Below are 21,270 nucleotides of genomic sequence, written 5' to 3' on the forward strand. Positions count from 1 at the left end.
ACCAGAAATAAAACAAGAAGAAAACCTACGGAATGGGAGAAAATTTTTGCAAGTGAAACCGACAAAGGCTTGATCTCCAGAATATATAAGCAGCTCATACGACTCAATAAGAAAAAAATAAACAACCCAATCCAAAAATGGGCAGAAGACCTAAACAAGCAATTCTCCAAGGAAGACATACAAATGATCAATAGGCACATGAAAAAATGCTCAGTATCACTAATTATTAGAGAAATGCAAATCAAAACTACAATGAGGTATCACCTCACACCAGTCAGAATGGCCGTTATTCAAAAATCCACAAATGACAAATGCTGGAGAGGCTGTGGAGAAAGGGGAACCCTCCTACACTGCTGGTGGGAATGCAGTTTGGTGCAGCCACTATGGGAAACAGTGTGGAGATTCCTCAAAAGACTAGGAATAGACTTACCATATGACCCAGGAATCCCACTCCTGGGCTTGTATCCAGAAGGAAATCTACTTCAGGATGACACCTGCACCCCAAAGTTCATAGCAGCACTATTTACAATAGCCAAAACATGGAAACAGCCTAAATGTCCTTCAACGGATTACTGGATAAAGAAGAAGTGGTATATTTATACAATGGAGTACTATTCAGCCATAAAAACCGACAACAGAATGCCATTTGCAGCAACATGGATGTCCCTGGAGAATGTCATTCTAAGTGAAGTAAGCCAGAAAGAGAAAGAAAAATACCATATGAGATCGCTCATATGTGGAATCTAAAAAACAAAAACAAAAACAAACAAACAAAAACAAAGCGTAAATAAAGGACAGAAATAGACTCACAGACAGAGAATACAGACTTGTGGTTACCAGGGGGGTGGAGGGTGGGAAGGGATAGACTGGGATTTCAAAATTGTAGAATAGACTACACTGTATAGCACAGGGAAATATACACAAAATGTTATGATAACTCACAGAGAAAAAAATGTGACAATGAGTGTGTATATGTCCATGAATAACTGAAAAATTGTGCTGAACACTGGAATTTGACACAACATTGTAAAATGATTATAAATCAATAAAAAATGTTAAAAAAAAAAACAACCTCTCACCAAAGTGGGTATAGAGGGAACATATCTCAACGTAATAAAAGCTACATATGACAAACCTACAGCCAGCATAGTACTCAACAGTGAAAAACTCAAAAGCTTCCCACTAAAATCTGGGACAAAACAAGGATGCCCACTATCACCACTCCTATTCAACATAGTCTTGGAAGTCCTAGCCACAGCAGTCAGGCAAGAGAGAGAAATAAAAGGGATCCAAATTGGAAAAGAAGAGGTGAAAGTGTCACTATATGCTGATGACATGTTACTATACATAGAAAACCCTAAAAAGTCCACACATAAACTACTAGAGCTGATCAAAGAATTCAACAAGGTAGCAGGTTACAAGATTAACGTTCAAAAATCAGTTGCATTTCTTCACACTAACAATGAATCAACAGAAAAAGAAAGTAAAGAAACAATCCCCTTTAAAATAGCAACCGAAGTAATAAAATACCTAGGAATAAATCTAACCAAGGAGGTGAAAGAATTATACACAGAAAACTATAAACCATTGATGAAGGAAATTAAAGAAGACTTTAACAAATGGAAAGATATCCCATGCTCTTGGATTGGAAGAATCAATATTGTTAAAATGGTCACACTGCCCAAGGCAATCTACAGATTTAATGCAATCCCTATCAAATTACCTGGGACATATTTCACAGAACTAGAAAAATCATAATAAAATTTATATGAAACCATCAAAGACCTAGAATTGCCAAAGCATTACTGAAGAGAAAGAAAGAGGCTGGAGGAATAACTCTCCCAGACTTCAGACAATACTATAGAGCCACAGTCATCAAGACAGCATGGTATTGGTACCAAAACAGACATATAGACCAATGGAACAGAATAGAGAGCCCAGAAATGAACCCACAAACTTTTGGTCAACTAATCTTCGACAAAGGAGGCAAGAATATACAATGGAATAAAGACAGTCTCTTCAGCAAATGGTGTTGGGAAAACTGGACAGCAGCATGTAAAACACTGAAGCTAAAACACTCCCTTACACCATACAGAAGAATAAACTCAAAATGGATTAAAGACTTAAACATAAGACAAGAAACGATAAACCTCCTAGAGGAAAATATAGGCAAAACATTATCTGACATACATCTCAAAAATGTTCTCCTAGAAGAAATAAAAGCAAGAATAAACAAATGGGACCTAATGAAACTTACAAGCTTCTGCACAGCAAAGGAAACCATAAGTAAAACAAAAAGACGACCTACAGAATGGGAGAAAATTTTTGCAAATGAAACCGACAAAGGCTTGATCTCCAGAGTATATAAGCCACTCAACATGACTTAATAAGAAAAATGGGCAGAAGACCTAAACAAGCAATTCTCCAAGGAAGACATACAAATGATCAATAGGCACATGAAAAAATGCTCAGTATCACTAATTATCAGAGAAATGCAAATCAAAACTACAATGAGGTATCACCTCACACCAGTCAGAATGGCCCTCATTCAAAAGTCCACAAATGACAAATGCTGGAGAGGCTGTGGAGAAAGGGGAACCCTCCTTCACTGCTGGTAGGAATGCAGTTTGGTGCAGCCACTGTGGAAAACAGTATGGAGAGTCCTCAAAAGACTAGGAATAGACTTACCATATGATCCAGGATCCCACTCCTGGGCTTATATCCAGAAGGAACCCTACTTCAAAATGACACCTGCACCCCAATGTTCATAGCAGCACTATTTACAATAGCCAAGACATGGAAACAGCCTAAATGTCCTTCAACGGATTACTGGATAAAGAAGAAGTGGTGTATTTATACAATGGAGTACTATTCAGCCATAAAAACCGACAACATAACGCCATTTGCAGCAACATGGATGTCCCTGGAGAATGTCATTCTAAGTGAAATAAGCCAGAAAGAGAAAGAAAAATACCATATGAGACCACTCATATGTGGAATCTAAAAAACAAAAACAAAAACAAAAAAACAAAACATAAATACAAAACAGATATAGACTCATAGACATAGAATATAAACTTGTGGCGCCCAAGGGGGTGGAGAGTGGGAAGGGATAGACGGGATTTCAAAATTGTAGAATAGATAAACAAGATTATATTGTATAGCAGAGGAAAATATACACAAGATCTTATGGTAGCTCACATAGAAAAAAATCTGACAATGAATATATATGTTCATGTATAACAAAAATTGTGCTCTACGCTGGAATTTGACACAACATTGTAAAATGATTATAAATCAATAAAAAATGTTAAAAAAATAATAAAGCTGTTTTTTAAACAGGAATCAAGTAATATTCAGAGAAAGAGTCCAAGAGCGCTAGTTTTTAATTTAAAGTCATATGTAAAATATGCATCATAATGAATGTTAACAATAAGAAAAGGGCTACATTGTCTTTTAATAAGTATATAAAAGCATCTTAGGTGCAGAATTACTAGTCTTCTCTATTAAGGACAAAAGAATCCTCAATGAATTAAAACTTCCACAGAAGTGATCCAGGAAAATCTAATGGAATAAACTTCCCTTTGGTGATGGTGAGTCATAGGAATGAATGTGTTAAGAAAGTCTTATACATGGAACCACCTTCTATAAAACTTTAAATGTCAGTACACAGCCATATTAACTATGTACCTAAACATCATTGTACATATTTAAATATACTATTTTGCAAGCTCACTATTTCCTTGTAATTGTGCCTAGAACTATTTGGTACTATCACTATAAAGATGTGTATTCAAATTTGGTCATCTTTAGGTCATGATAAGAAAAATAAATACCATTTTGCCTTTAAGAACGAATGATTCTAATAAATGAATCAAATCATCAGAATTCTAACATCGGTTTTGCAAGTTCATTCTGACCTGAAGTTAACATTCACAAATGGTTGTAAATGATCATACGTACCAAAGAAAAGTGAATAGGTAATCTGAATAGATGACTTAATCTGCATTCTTAGATGGTTGCTACCGTTTACTCAAATACTCACTGAGGTTACCATTATGAAAAAATATTGTCAATCAAAGATGAAGATATAAAAGCAAATTGAAAGTCGAATTGAAAAGTAATTTTGCTTTCAAATGATTTGCAAAGGTAGATGTTAAGTTTGGGATGAAAGTCGTTAATGACCATAGCTGGGAGAGTTATACACCTGCTGATCACTAGAATATTATAATAAATGAGGTTGATTTTCCTGTTGACTACCCCATTTTTCCTCAACATGGTCTCATTATTTTTTCTTTCTCATTGCTGACCCTTAGCTGTGAATGCTCACATACAGATCTAAAAATGTATTAACTCATATATGGTTTTTTAAAAAAGAATTTATCTTTAAGTGCAAGAGGAGTGATGCTGGCATTGCTTGTCCTTTTCTGCTTTGTTAGGTCACAGGAGGTTTTAAATGGTGAAAATCAAGCCTGTATTGCAAGTGAAAAGCTGTTTTGCAAGCAGCCTTCCTTACAGCAACTAAATTGTCCCCAAAAAAGCACATAAGCGTAATGAAGCTTTTAAGTAGTGACACAAATGCATTTATATTCTCTCCCTCAAGAATGACTAATTTTAATTTTTTAAAGTAGCAATTCAGCTTACTTTCAGAACCATTAAAGCTTAGCACATGATTTTGTTTTCCCTCCAATTCTTGATTATGAGATTGGGAAGGTTTGCATATTTATTTTTGCAAAGACAGTAGAATGAAACCTCATCGCCATATGAGTGGCTTAATTCTAATACCTCTGTTCTTAGCTGGCACATAACCAGTTAGGAATTCTTCCAGAAATGAGGGCCATAATGGTTAGATTTAACTGAAAACTATTTTGTACAAACCAAAACCTGACCTCCATGAGGGCAAAGTCATGTCATACACCCATTATGTGGTTCTTACTGAGCTTTACAGCCAAGGGGGCCCACCTCTCTTAATAAATATTTGTTGGATGACATTGACAGATCCACTATAGAGAGAAACAGACTTTCACACAGTCTTCGGGAGTATTCTGCCCAACCTGTCATTCAGCTCTTCCCAAATGGTACCTTCTCTGGGAGGCCTTCCCTAACCACCTCTTCTAAAACAGTACTTTCCACCCCATCTTTATCACCTTGTACTTTACTTTTCTTCATAGCCCTTATTGAGAGCTGACATATTAATGTGTACTTGTTTATGTATTTTTTATTTATTACTATCTTCCCTCATCAAAACACATGCTTCATGAGGACAGGGACTTCGGTTTATTCACTGTGATATCTCTTTCCAGGCTTGCTACCGAGTATGCTTAATAATAGATAAGCAAACATACGACTCGAGCAGAGCTTCAGCGAAAACAGTACAGCAAATATTTCCCAATTAACTACAAAGTTCTGAACCAAGTTCTATGAGATGCTGTGATAACCAGAATGTGGTCCCAGCCCTTGGGGACCTTGCAGGCCAGTAGAAGAGACAGATTGTAGACAACAGCCTATGGTGACACTCATACTGTTTTACCGAGACTCCCTGCAGCAGGAAGAAGGAGGCCCATGACCCCACCCATCCCACTTTTCAGTATGGAGGTTGGGTCATTGATATAGGATTACATAGTCATGTATGGGCCACTTGAATTTTAGTTATTAGAAAATAAAAGGCCAAAAATACAAAGGGTTTACTAAACAATCCATAACCACCCAAGCTGATGGTAGGTAGTATTTAGGTGGAATTTTCTGTGTGGCAGGCACTGTTCTAAGCATTTTTCATATATTCACTTTTGCAGTCCTCACAGCAGTCCTATGTGTACTATGATTTTTTCCACATTTTACTGTTGAAGAAACTAAGGCACAAAAAGCTAAATAACTTGCCCCATGTCACATGGCTAAAAAATGATGAAGCCAGAATTTGAACCCAGAAAATCTGGCTTCAAAATTACTGCTCTTAACTGTTATGGCCTATTTCTACATTTGATAATGATTAGTCTAAAATAGTAACAATTTGTCACTAAAAAAATTAAAATAGCAATACTTGAAAACTGTAGTCAACTCAGGAAGACAACACTGATGATGAATAAATGAATTGTCTTCCTCCCAAATTGCAGAAATTCTGCCTCTCTTATGCTTGTCCATTTGCGTATTAAGAACTTCATAAATTGCCAAGCTCTCAGGGCAATCAGACTTCCTTGTGGAATTTAAAATGAGAGACCGTTTAAATTCTTAAATGGGCTTTGAAATACCAAATTCTAGTAACCCTTTTAAACTCAATGAAAATCTTACTAGCAAGTGGGACCACATGTTATTCACCCTTAAAAACAAAGGAAAGACTTGTATCCAATTATGACCCATAAAGTGGATTATAATTGCTGACCTAGAACACCAAGAGGGGATGAAAAAAAATCAATCAGTAATACAGGTCAGAAAAACATGCTGTTGTAAAGTAAAAAAGAAAAAATGTAATTATTTTAAATTTGGAGACCCAAGATATTTTCAAGGAGGAGGTGGCATTTCTAAACCAAACTGTGATGGATGAATATAATTTCAATTGGTGTAATGAGAGAAGGGCTTTCTAAGGAAAATGCATACACAAAGGCATGAAAATACAAGAGGGTGGGATATGTTTAAAGAGCAGCAAGCATGCTGGTATTGTCATTACGGCAGCCTATTCCAGTGTCTTCTGTCATGTCCTCTGGGTCCACCTCTGTTACAAGGTGTAGCTGCAGTGGACAGTTGGGTGCGAGCTTGTTTGGATAGCATTCCATATGAGGTGCCACCCAGGGGCTTCTTTGGTGCGGTGGAAACCTGCTCTGCCCCTGGTTAAGCTCAGCCCAGAAACACCCTCAGAGGAAAAGTTAAGGAAGGACTCCTTTACCGCTGGGAATTGGGAGTCCTTGGACTGAGGCTCCCACTTCCCACTCTTCAAGTGGAGGATTCTGGAAAGTGTTCTGCACGTGTCTTCAGATGTCCTGGTGGAATAGAGCCCCTGCAGCCTATAGCAATGTCATTGAAAGTGCATCCTTATCTTGGCCTTTCCTCTGTTGTCGTATTCTTCCTGCTCCCTCATTCCTGCTTCTTGGAATCACCTCTGCAGTAAAGTACTGTCACCTATACCCTTTTGAGGGTGTGCTTTTTCAAGAGGCTGCACAACACCACCAGGTATATGACTTAGCTCAGAGGATTGAATTGTCAAAAACAAGAGTCAGAGATTTTAGCCAGTATTGAAGCACATGTGAAGCAGAAAGTTTGAGTGCCTTTTTAAATGCACTTTGGCCCAGATTTAACAGATGACTTCTCTAAGCAGTACCTGAGAGAGCGACACCTTAGAGAGTACAAGCTCACTCACTCAGAGGGAGCTGCTACATATACGGCTCATGTGACACTTTCCAGGGAGCCATACCCTGTAAGTGCATGAATTCCAGGTTTGTTAGCCATAAACAGTCCTAGACAGATCAGGTATATATGGCAAAAAATATTAAAGACTTTCCCCCTAATAAATACCAGTAGTGTACTTGCCAGCGGGTCAGTCATGTTTTCAAGAAGCTTTGGCTGGTCCCCTTTCTCTTCTAGAATGTCTTTCAGTAATGAAGGAGAATGGAATGCAGGCCTGTTACTTCCTAGTAAGCATGTGACCTTTCAGAAACACTAAATTAGGCAACTACCATCCTCTAAAATTGTCAGATAGACTTATAAATAATTTACCTTTATTCCTCTTGCTTTATCTTTTTAGATAGATTCCTGGCTCTGCCACATAATATCTCTGAGACCTTGAACAAGTGGCTTACTGTCTCTAAGCCTCTCACTACTTTGGTAAGATGTGAATATTCTTATTTCAGAGAGTTGTTGGGAGAAATAAATGAGAACATTGGTGAAATTGTGTGCAATATCGGGCACATGGTAGGGATTTAGATGTTGCTGTTCCATTTCCCAAGCTTTTGTTTGTAATTGTAGCCTTAGTATCTCCTCTACTGAAATCTCCTTGGTACTCATGTTAAGACTCCCAGCAAACAACCCTGGCTTTATTCTACAGTTTCACTCTTTCCTTCACCCTACTTCTGATGTTCTCTCCTGGTATCTCTAAAACCCTCTGGTGTCAGTCTTGCTCTCTTTATTGTATGAGGTCTGACATGAAGAAGGTACATAGGAGAATGTGGTGAAAGGTGATATTAGAGTGATGGCTGAGGGTCCAGTTTTGGAGTCCTGAATGACAGGATGAGGAACTTGGACTTTATTTCTTAGAATCTGGGATACCAAAGAAGAAATTGGGGCCAAAGGGTGGCATTCAGCCCCACTGGCTGGTCCACATGAAAAATGGACTAAGTGATAAAAGATCAGAGGTAGAAAGACTCGTAAGGCAGAGTATTTTTTTTTCAGTTTTTTTTTATTATTGAAGTGCAGTCAATTACAATGTATCATCCTCTGGTGTACAACACAATGTCAATGTCCCAGTCATGCATATACATACATATATTCATTTGCATATTTTTTCCATTAAAGGTTATTAGAAGATATTGAACATAGTTCCCTGTGCTATACAAAAGAATCTTTTTAAAATCTATTTTTATATATATAGTGGCTAGCATTTGTAAATCTTAAACTCTAAGGGAGAGTATTTAAAACAACAAATGAACTAGCATTGTGAACTAGCATTGTGGCAGTAGAAAACCAAAGAAAGAAATAGATATGAAACTACTAGGAAAGTGACTTTGGCAGAATGTGACAGCTAATTGGATTGGTAAAGTCCAGATGTTAAGGACAGGGAGCAGTCAGTGGTTCTCAGGGGTCCTCACTAATAGCTGAGAGGATCTTGAGTAAATGTATGAGGCCTATGGCGAGACAGTAAAGTGACCCCCAAGAACATGGAAATGAATAAAGTAAGATTAGCCTCTGTGCTTTTAATTGGAAGATAACAGTTCTTGGATCAAAGGTTTTTTTTAACAAATCTAAAGGAACAATTTGTCAATGGAAAAAAAGGTAAGCACGCACACACACGCGCGCACACACACGCGCGCGCACACACACACACACGCAAAGGCAGACATGGGCTCTATTCTTCCAAACACAATGAAGGGTAAGAGTCTTAGCCATCAGATATTAAGTCTTTTGTTCCTGGGAGCAAAGATTATCCCACTGTGGGTGTGTTTATAGGCAACACCTGCCCCAGAAGAATGTGAGCATGTGGATAAGAATGTAAATGGGATCAATTAGATCTGAGTTTAAATCTGGACTGTGCTAGATGTGTGACTTTAGGAAAGCACACCGTACTAAGCTTTAGTTTCCTCATCTGTTAGAGATGATAATAGTATATATCTTGTAGGGTTTATGGGAGGATTAAGTGAGGTAATGCATACAGAGTGCTTAATACAGTGTTGGCATGTAGAAAATGTGCAATAAATAATAGATATTTAATAATGCTGATAACACCTTTCCTTTGGGAAATGTATGCATCAGGTACTGAAGTCTAAATCAGTTGTTCTTATTACATGCTAAGCAGACAACTTTTTGATACTTGATAGATTGTTTTTCCTTTAAATGAATTACCTCATTCCAACAGTATTGCAAGCTTTGACATCACCCTTTCAGGATTGTGGTTGGAAAGCACATTTGTTACCTGTTGGAAGATCAGATTCAGAATGAAATCCAGAATGGAACAGGAAAACAGTTGTAAAAGAGTGAGAATGGGGGAGAAGTGAAAGGGTCCATGGTTTTCATCCAATAAACAAATATTCTCTTGAAAGTAAGGACAGAAACCAGGCACTCTTGTCACTATTAGCAAATATCAGACAAGTAGTGGTCACTCAGCATAAACGAACAAAGGAGTTTCAGCCTGCTATAGTAATGGACATACAATTGTATCACAGAAATGGCAGTGGATTTTAAAGAGACAAATTTCAGTACCTGTCTCTGCTACTTACTAGTTGTGTATCTATGTACTAGAAGCTTCCTTAGTTTCTAGAGTCTAATTTCCTCAGCTCCAAAGTGGAGAACGAATATACTACCTGCAGTGAAGGATTATTGTGAGACTTAATAAGATAATGTCTGTGAAATATGTTGAAAACAGCTGCTTAAGAATAATTATTACCCACCCCCAACACTAGAATTTGATTTCCAAGTCTTAGCTACTTCCATGTCTCTAGTACCTTGTGTTGTACCTCTAAGGCATTGACTGAATGTTAGTTGAATGAATTAATGAATCAGGGGGAAATTTTAAATAGAAGACCTCTAAGCTGACTATTTCCTAGTGATGATGGGCTACAAAATAGGACATTCATGTAAGTTGCTAAAATGGAATAGAAGTATTGGTTGTCACGGTGGAAGAGGTTTAGGTTTAGATTAAATCGTGCTCTCTGTGTGGACTTTTAAAGTCACCCAGAATGATGACAGAAGAATAAAATTGTGATTCAGTTGCCAAAATTGCCCAGAAATACAAAGAAATGTCCTAAAGAACAATAAATGATAGATCAGTATTGACTGATTATACTTAAGGGAAAATAGTTTTCAATGGTTTGAAGTTTTAAAATGTTAGCACCAAAGAAATTCAAGTGCATATAAACCATTCACCAGTCATATTCTGGGTCATACAATATAGTATTACTTTTTTTTAATAAAAGGAAAGTTTACCAAGTATGTTCTCTGACCACAATGGAATTAAGTTAAAAATCAATAGCAATCCAACATATAGAAAAGCTTATACTGTTTGGAAATTAAATAGCACACTCCTAAGTAACCCAATATTCCAAGAAGAAATCATATGGGAAATTAGAAAATTCTTCAAACTGAATAAAAATTAAAATACAACATAATCATAATTTGTGGAATGCAGCTTAGAGGAAAGTTTACAGTTTTAAATGTTTATATGAGAAAAGAGTAAGGTTTAAAATTAATGATCTGACTTTTCCATCCTAAGGAGCTAAGGGGAAAAAAGAACCAAATTAAGCCCAAAATAAGTACAAGATACAATAAAAATAAAATCAGGAACAGTAAAATTGAAAACAAAGAGAAGTTTTTCAAAGCCAAAAATTATTTCTTTAGAAAGATGAAGATTATATAAATCAAAATAAGAGTAATTAATAAATAAAAGTCACCAATTACCAATGTGAGTAATGAGAGAGGACACCACTATAAATCCTACTGACCCTACATAAAGGGAATTTATGCAATAAACTTAACAGCTTTAAATGAAAATCACAACTTATCAAAACTGAAATGAAAAAAATTATTAATCTGAATAGCCCTATACATCTATTAAATTGAATATGTAACCAAAATCTTCTCGCAAAGATAACTTCAGAATTAAATTAGTTCTATTAACATTTAAAGAATATTTAGCAGCATTTTAAACAAATTTTTAGACAATAAAGGAAGAAACACTTCCCAAATCACTTCATGGGATTAAACTCTGTTATCAAAACCTGATGTAGGTATTACAAGAAAATTATACACCAGTGTTCTTCATGAATGTAGCTCAACAAAAATGCTAGCACAGTTGAAATTTATACCAAGAATATGTTGGTTTCACATTTGAAAATCAGTCAGTATAATTCAACATATGGACAGAATTAAGGAGAAAAAGTTGGATCATCTCAATGAATGTAGAAATAGCATTTGACAAAATTCTACACTTTTCATGATTTTAAAAAAATCTCAAAACACTAGAAGTAGGAGAGAATTTCCTCAATCTAATGAAAGAAGCCTATAGCTAACATATTTAATAGAAACATAGTGAACACTTTTCCCCATGATCAAGAACAAGGCAAAGTTCCTACTCTCATCATTTCTATTTAGTATATGCTGGAGGTCCTACCCAGGGTAGTAATGCAAGGGTAAAAAAATAGAAGGTATAGCAATTGAGAAAAGCAAAAGTAAAGGTCTTTATTTACTGAAGACCTGATTTTTTATGTAGAAAATTCTCAGTAATCTACAAAACAGCTACTGGAACTCATGGGTGAATTAAGTTAGGCTGCAGGAAACAAGGTCTGAATACAAAAATCAGTGGTATTTCTATATACTAGTAGCATTCAACTGGTAATTGAAATTATAAGATTCATTTTCAGCCATGTCAAAACCCAAAATACTGAGAAATAAATTTAACAAAACATATGCCAGACTTCTAAAATGAAAACTATAAAGCATTGTGAAACAAACAAGGCCTAAATAAATGGAGAGATATATCATGTAGGTGGATTGAAAGACTCAGTATAATTCTCTTTAAATTGATCTATAGATTCAACACAGCCCAAGTTAAACTCTCAACAGATTTTTATACGGAAGATGATAAGTGGATCTTAAAATCTATATGGAAATGCAAGGGCAAACAAACGTTGAACAAAACCAAGTTGAAGAGTTTCTTTAAGACTTACTGTGAATCTGCTGTAATCAAAGCAGTGTGACAGTGGTGTAAGAATGGACAGATGGGTAAATGAAACAAATGGATCGATGGAGAGTCCAGAAATAGATCTGCATACACGTATAGTCTGTTGATTTTCAACAAAATACTGAGGCATTTCAATGAGGAAATAGAGTCTTTAACAAATGGTGCTGTGACTACTGGATAACCATACAGAAGGAGGAACCACACTCAGTACCTCACACAATACACAGAAATTAATGTTGAATGGATCATAGATAGACCAAATGTAAATTCTAAAGCTACAAAGATCTAGAAGGAAACATATGAAGGTATTTTTGCAACTTATGGCTAAACAAGGATTTTTTGAGACACAGAGAGCACTACTATAAATAATGATAAGCCGGACTTCATGAAAATTAAAAACTTCTGCTAATCAAACGTTAAACAATAAACTAATCTAGATAAGGCATGTATGAGTCTTCTGTGTCTTAACCTTGACACTTTTCTCTAACTTAGAGGTTATTTCCAAATAAAACCATTAAGATAATAGGCTAGAAAATATTCATAATACATATATCTGACAAAGGACATGTATCTAAAATATTTAAAGAACTCTTACAATTATAAGAAGAAAACAGCCCAATAAAAATTGAACAAAGACTTAACAGATGTTTCACAGGACGTACCTGTAGACATGTGTAAAAGTATCCAATGTCATTATTCATAAGAGAAATGCAAATAAAATCACAATGATCTCCATTTCACAATGATATCCCCTAGAATTGGCTAACATTAAAGTCTAATAGCACCAAAACTTGGTGAGGATATGGAACCACTATGGAGAACTGTTCCTATAAAGTTATACGTGTATCTCCCCAGTGTCCTAGTAATACCATTCCTGCTGCTCAAGAGATTGAAAAGACATGTCCACAAGAAAATTCATCAAGCATATTCATACAGGTTTTATTCATTAAGAAAAACTGATACTGGAAACAAATGCTAATTCAGAAAAGAATGAATAAATTGTTGGGTTGCCATACAAGACGCAGCAATTTAAAAAAAGAACTATTGATTCATGCTGCAACATGAATAAAACCCAAACACTTCATGTTAAGTGAGAGAAGCCAGTCGCAAAAGAGTATATTCTGCATCATTCCATTTATAAGTTCAAGAACAGACAAAACTCATCCATGGTGATTAAAAATCAGGAGTGAGGATTGACTTAAAATGGGCCAGGAGCGAACTTTCATAGGGTGAAGGAAATGTTTTCTGTTTTATTTAGAGTGGTGATTATATGGGTGTATAGATCTATCAAAATACATGAGATTGAGCACTAAAATCTTTACATTTCAGTTACAGAAATCTTATCCCAATAAATAAATAAAAGAGACCACATCTGTTTGTTTTTCTGATACCCATTCATCATGCAGGGTAGAATGTTGTCCCTCTTATTGCTTCTTGTCATACACAATAAATTTATAAGCCTCTTCCTTGACACAAAGGCCCTGCATGATTTGGCTCTTTCCTCCTTTTTCTACCTCATGTCCCTTCCTTCCCTACTGAGTCCTAGCCCTGCTGGCTTTACTTGTCTGAAGTAATTCATTTCTTGATATTTTCTGGTTCAGTCTCTTTTGTTTCCTTCATGGCATTTAGGATAACTTGCATATATGTTGTCTCTTTATTCATTTTTTACCTGCCTTTTCCACTAGAATAGAAACTCCAAGAGGACAGAGACCTCGCCTCTTTCACTATTGTATTCCCTGATGTATTCCCGTTATATTGCTTGGCTTGGGGGCTCAGGGAGTATTTGTTGAATATGTAAATGAACAAATGAACGAACAAATGTTTCTCTTTTTCCATATGTTGATAAAGTGGTAGTGTACTCAAATGCTCCTTTGTTTAGAGTTTGATTCTTACCAATTCAAATAAAAACATAATTCTGTCCCTACAAGCAAAGCAAACCTTAATAAAACTGCATCTCTAAGTTTTGGTTGATGCAACCAAGCTTTTTGTTCGATGCAAGGGAATTTTTTGTTCTCTTTTTCTTTCCAGAAACACTATATAGTCTTTCCTTCTATTTCCTAATCAAAACGTCTTACAGAAGAGACTTGAGAGCATCCCTTATAACAGTGCCTTCCAAACATATTTGATCCTGAATCCTATTGGTAAAATGTTTGAGCACACTAACCACGTGGGTACATTTATTTCAAAAATATGTAAATGTCTTGTTGTTCTACTGTATAATGAAACATGCACAAATATAACATTTTAAAAGGATGATGTGAAAAGTAGTTCCAATATTTTCCTCCTCCTCCATGTGCTCATCCCACTTTGAAGACATTACCTTGGAGCAGATATTCTACATTTACTGATATATGTAAGTGTAAATCTACAGTAGTGTTAATATTTTTGCATTTTATACTTTACCTTTGAGTATGGATTGAAAGGCTTTGTTGCTTTTTAAATGAATTTATGATATTGTTTAGTGCAGATAAGGTAGACTTTTTTTGGTCCAGGGCATATTCTGAAATCATTGTCACCTAATTTTTACTGTATTTATCCTCAACATTGTTCAATGATAGTTTTTCTACAGAAAAATATATATAGTATTCTAGAGGGAAGAAATAATGAGATTAGAAAAGTAGGAAGGGGAGGCACAGAAGAACTCTAGAAAAGGCTATGATGATTTTTTTTAATTGTTAATTATACTATACACATTGGTAGTAGTATATTTGAATGAACTGTTGTCTCCTTGATGGATTGCTACTTATAGAAAATTAGCAGTTAGTTCATCTAGACAAAGCTACTTAAAAGTGGAAAAATCACTGTTCTCCAATAAAAAGACAGTTTTTAAGGAAGCATCAGTTCTTCAACATAGCAACCTGAGACAGGTTTGGAGATTTTAAGCCTGCTATGTTACCTCTGAGACCTAAAGGAAGCAGAACATAAGAATGAGCCTCTATCAATTTGAAGCAAACCTAATCTTTGTGATCATGGCTGTGGTCTAAATCTATTAAAGATGTTCAAATTCAGTGTCCTTGGTATCACTGCAGGTTGACCTGAAAAGTGAGCAATAAACTTGTGTATTATAATTCTGGTTTGAAGATATGTGCTTAGGAAGTGAAACCGACAGTCAGTGTTTTGTGTCTGTCTCTAAGCAGACTAAGAGCCTATATAAAATGACAAGTGCATTTTTGGAGAAAGAAACCCATAATGTTTTTCTATTTAGTAGGTGACAGTATGTCCCAAGATAACACAAGCTTAAGGGGCTGGAACAAGCATGGTTATTAAAGGCTAGCAGTTTCTCAGTTCATACAAATTGAATTTTTCATAGGCTGGGAGACTGGAAATCTGGTGTAGAGTACTGAAATAAATTAGCATATTAAGTGAATTTATACATTCAGGCTTGTGAGCACTTTGAATATAAGGAAGAAATTTTATTACTTCTTGAAAGAAAAAGGCAGTTTTAAAATTCTGTGTTTAATCTCCCCATTGGAAAGGTCCTATATAATAAATTGTATCATTTTGATGATTATTCAAAGAAGTGGTTATTATATTGATGAGAATCTTTCTCTTTTCTCTCTTTTCTCAGAATTACTGATTTAAGGAACATAAAAAGAAGATTGTATTTATCAACAGTCCATAAGGAACTGTCCTCAACCCCTCTTCATGCAAAAATCCCACTCTTCATGATCAAGCGCAAAATTGTAAGTGTCACATAGAATGTTGCTTAAAATATTAAATTCATTTCAGCAAATATTAATTCTGGGCCTACTCTGTAATTGAGACACTTTGTTAAGTTCCATGATGGTATAAAAAAATGAATAAAAATTCATACTCTTCCTTTTCCTCCAGTGAAGAGCTTAATATCTACTAAGTGGGAAAATATAATTGTTTGAATATCTAGAATATCACCAAAACTGTGATAGGAAGCACAGCAGAGAGAAAAAGTGCTGTTGGTACTGTGAAAGGGAGAGAAATCCATCTACCTGCAGGATAAGGAAAGGCTTCATGGAGGAGATTGTACTGAGCATGGACTTTGAAGGACTATAGAATTTCAAAAGGTAGAGGTGAAAAGTGCAGCATTCCAAGCAGAAGGAACAACATGAGTGGAAGCATGGAGGCTGGAAAGTAGTACGTGTTTGGAGAACAGAGAATGAGTCATCTTTGTTGCCAGAGTTTTTAAAAATAGCTTTATGGCAGCAACAGTCCTACAGTACAACAGCCTGATATAGATTGGGGATTTGTGTACCCTCTGAGACTTAAAGCAATATAATATGTAGGTAGATGAGCAGTAGGTTACAGGCTAAGAAGCTTGGGCCTTATCTGACTGACTAGTCTTTCTCAAACTTCAGTCATTTCAGTACTACTTTCATGACTTTACCATGTTTGTGTGCAACCTGTTCCAGAATGTACTTAATACATTCTTTTAAATCAGTTTAACTTTTTTTTTACTTAAATAAAATTTTTTGAAACTTTATTTCACACTTATAAATGGAAAACCAGTATAACCTTCCAAAAATAAAAAGTAACCATAACAATAAACATGCTGAAATCAAAACAATAGTCTAGCTAAGTACTGTTTCCTGTTTAGGGCTCTGTCCTGAAGACTGCTCTTTGTTAACAGGAGTTTATTAAGGGTTAGATACATATTCAAACTTTTTGGGGGGCATAATTAGGATTGAAAGAAAACTGGTAAAAGGATGTTTTTATTCTTTGATTCAGAGTCATTTAATGCCATGTCCATGTACCATCTAAAACTATTACACAAACAGTGCCATGTTCTACTCTTTGGGAACCACTATAGCAGAGAAAAGGAATCCATTAGAGCTTTTGGTTTGGAGAGGAACACAGAGTCAATTCTGTGCTTTGGGAAGATTGTTAATTTGCTAGTGATATTTGGAATGGTTTGGAAGGGCTTTGAAATTATGATATGAGGAGAATGATGAGGAGAACATTTGCAGTAATCCAGATTAGGTTTAATGAGCCCTAGGGCATTAGCAGTAGAGAAACGGATATGAGACAACATCAGAAACTTATAGTCCACTGAGCTAAGACATATTTATACAGAGCTTTTCCGTATCATGTGGTACCTGCTGCGAGAGCAGGACCCACAGTGAACAAGGGAGCACAAGGGGAGTGGTCAGAGAAGGGCTTCTGAAGAAGGGGATGTCTAAGCTGGACCTTGAAGGGTAAGAAGGCATTAACCAATTCGAGTGGGGGTAGTATTCCTGGGACAGAAAGAGCAGCATTAAGAGTAGCTGCATGAGGTGTGAAGGCAGGTCCAATAATCCAGTGTTGCTGAAGAGAGACCAGAATAGTAAAGGCAAGGGGGGAGGCAGAGAAACCTCCTGGTGGCCCTTGTATTTTTAGCCAGGGAGCCTGGACTTTTATCTCGTAGGTGATAGGGAGCTATTGAAGGGCTTGTAGCAGGGTTGACATGGTCAGATTTACATTTTAGATAGAACATCATTTTGAGAAGGATGAGACTCAAGGCCAGCAGAACCAGTTAGAAAACCAATGTAATTGTCACGAGAAAGTAAGTTCCATGAGAGCAGGGGTTTTGCATCATTTTATCACTTTTGTATCCCAGTGCCTATAGCAATACCTGGCTCTTCCTAGGCACTCAGTAATTATGTAAGTGGATGGATGGATAGATGGATAAGTAGATGATCTAGGTTAGAGTGATGATGTCCTAAAATTGGAAAATAGAAATTAGGATGGAGAGGAGGGAACAGAGTTGGAAAATAACTAAAATTTTAACTGAAGATTAATTAGATGTTTTAATTAGATTGATTAGAAGGAGAAGAAAACATCAAGGATGACTCTCAGGTTTCTAGTTTGGATGACTAGTAACATAATCAGTATATAGAAAAAATCCAGGAGAAAGAGCATATTTAAAAAAGGAAGATGAAAATGTTGCTAAAAGAGTCTGAGACATTCAGATTGAGAATTTGAGGGATACATATATATTAGAGTCCTGGATATTTGGGCTTCTTCAGCATACAAGTGGCAGTTTAAGTCATGAGACAGATGAAACTGCCTGCAGAGAGAGTACATAAGGGCACCACCAACCACAGAAGAGGTTAGAGGAGGAAATGCAAGGGCCCACCAAGAAAAGAGATGGGCAAAGGAAGAAGAATGCATGAAGGAGACAGGGCAACAATGAGAAAGTGACTTGAAGCATGAAGCAAAGTGTGGTGGAAACCAAGAAGTTCCCATAAGAGAGAATAGTCAAGATGTGAAAGTGTGTGGGGTTGTGGTGATCACAAGGCCGTTAGTAACTTCACTGAGAAGTTTTGGCGTATGAGGAAGGAGGCAGGCCAGCGGGCTGAGCAAATGGAAGGTGGAGACATGAGTGCATGCTGCCATTTCTTTCAGTCACATCCACTGGGCTTTATGTTCAAGTAGATTTTTTTTTTAAGTATCAAAGTTAACTTTGAAGTTTTGAGTCTGGAAAACTTAAGAGATTGACATCCCAGTAACAGGTTAAGTGCTGGATTGTGGAATAAATGGATGGTTTCTGTTTGCAGTACAATCTTTTAAATTTAATTTGCATTAAACATTCATAAATTCACAAAGATTAAATTCATATATTCTAGTTGTTAAAATTAAGTCATTAAGACATTAAGGAAATGCTTTAATGCCTTACAAATGAAATTGTGTTTGTTCTCTTATGTTTGAGTATGAGGTCCTTCTTATTCATCTAAGACTGTTTAGAGCTCAGTATTAGGTGGTTTCCAAGAGTTAAATCATATATGAGACCAATACACTATTCTGTGTGTGGTTAATAAATCAAGTTTACCATTATCTTGTTTTATGAATTCAGTCACCCTTGTCAGTTAACCAACCACAAAGTTTCTGGATATTATATTAAAATCTAAACATACTCTGTACATGGCTATAACACACACACACACACACACACACACACACACACACACACACATACACACATACACGTGTACCCTTAATCCAGTGGCATTCATGAAAATATAGTATGTGAAAATAAAATACTGGCTATTACAAGTAAACTACACAAATATCTTGCTGAGATAGGAAGTGAACTTGACTGAATGATCTTTCATATTTAGCAAATTAGTCCTTAAGAGGAATATGTGTTAGCAGTGCTAGGTATGTAATGACATAAGAAATGTACTATTTAAACTAAAAGGAAAATAGCTGCCATAGGCCCTGTGAGGCAGTATGCAGTAGCTCATCTGCCTCATCTCCCTATCCCCAGCTGGACAGTTCAACAGAGTATGAAAGAAAGGAGATGCAAGCATGAAAGTTACACATAGTTGTTTAAAAAAAAATCCTAGTGTGTAAAGAATCAAACTCATCTCTATCTTAAGTGACTTTAGCTCTTGCTCAGTTTTAAAAAGCAAAATGGTCACAAAACATCTAGAACTTTTCTTTGAATGTAATTGAATCTAGAAAAACTGCTCACTTACATCTGAGGCAGTCCTGAGCAATAAGCAAAAGCAAGATATTTGTTTCTATAGTGTTCCCCTTCCCAGGGAAATTATCAAATCATAAATACTTGTAATATGTTGTAATTAGTCTGTATTTTATGAAATATAAATATGTAAATAATGTGTAGGCATTAAGAGCATGGATTCTGAGTTTTGACACTTACTAGTTATGTGACCCTGTGCAAGTTCCTGTGTTCATTTTCCTCATTTATAAAATGAGATAATGTAAGGTATGCATTCTATGAAGGTTGTTGTGGGAATTTATATGAGTTAATAAGCATAAGGCTTTTAGAACAATACCTGGATTAGACTAAGCTTTAGATAAGAATTATAGCTCCTATTTGCTCTTTACATATTACTTCTTCCAGGAAGCCCTCCATAATTTCCCATCTGCTGATAGACATTTTGGGTACAACTCATCATTACCATTCACAAATTTGTAATTCTCATGACACTTCTTCACCTTGCACTTTAATCATTTTTATACTCATCTGTCTCCCCTTTTAGGCTGTAAGTATGTCTCATGTGGCTATTATCCCTCGTCCCTATCAGTACATGGCACATAGTAAGTGCTCGATAACTGACACGTTTTAATGTGCCTCCTGATACGGGAAATAAAATATGAGTTTATTATGGACAAATTATATAAGCTTTCTAACTGTTCTTGCCTATTGCAGAAATGTCCAGGAGTATTCAAACAAATGTTAAGAAATTCAGTTCTAAAACTTGCTCTTATTTCCCATAATTTTTCTCCCAATCCAAGAGATGCTACAGCAACAGAAAGTCTTTCCTTTCCACTGCTAGTATAATCTATTCCAACTGAGCCCTTATTGAATTAAAGCTGAAACATATTTAAGGGAAATTTCTTTAGAGAACAGCAAGGTAGAGCACTCCACCCGTTCAAAATGCCACTCCTAGAGTCCTCCCTGGTGTTGGTGTGATGTTGGCCCCAGTTCTCTGCTTTTTGCCAAAGCACTCTTCACTTCTTCTTTCTACTTTTTAAGAACTATAGATACTTTGGTGATAAATCTCAAAATATACTATTCTTAAAGCATTTCAGATAACATTTATAGATCAGAAGATTTCACCTAAAATTTTTGACCTCTTTTTTTAAAAATCAGAAGTTAACATTGAGTCTGTTTTCTTGCATAGCAAGCAGGCAACTAGAGCTGTGTGGCAACTGAACACTTTTAATGGAGCTTTAAGCTTTCCTGTGAAGTTGAGTCCTCTCCACTCATAAGGATGTGGGTGCACTCAGACCCTTGCTGCTTCACTCATTTAAGTGATCTGCTTGGGCCCTCTAGGCATTATAGTTTGCAGTCCCTGATTTAGAGGATAATTGCCAAATGGTCCACTTTGCTTTGGTTCTTTAGCTAAAGCCTTTACATAGCCAGAGGCAACAAATAAAGTTAATATTTGTATAGCCATACCAACATGAATAGT

At 36.1% G+C, this 21,270-nt stretch overlaps 1 protein-coding gene across 7 annotated transcripts in view; it reads left to right on the forward strand.

Annotated features, from left to right (window-relative positions):
- CFAP20DC (CFAP20 domain containing) overlaps positions 1 to 21,270 on the forward strand; it is a 204,766-nt gene that overhangs the window by 67,240 nt on the left and 116,256 nt on the right. For all 7 annotated transcript variants that reach the window (XR_004142490.2, XR_004142492.2, XR_004142493.2 and 4 more), the window contains one exon: positions 15,945 to 16,059. Coding sequence is in view for 4 of the 7 variants with exons in the window: in XM_031470650.2 (XP_031326510.2) it covers positions 15,945 to 16,059 (115 nt within the window). In the remaining 3 variants the exon portion in view is untranslated. The remainder of the gene's footprint in view (positions 1 to 15,944; positions 16,060 to 21,270) is intronic.

This window comes from Camelus dromedarius, chromosome 17, assembly GCF_036321535.1.
Source record: "Camelus dromedarius isolate mCamDro1 chromosome 17, mCamDro1.pat, whole genome shotgun sequence".
NCBI classification, from domain to species: Eukaryota; Metazoa; Chordata; class Mammalia; order Artiodactyla; family Camelidae; genus Camelus; species Camelus dromedarius.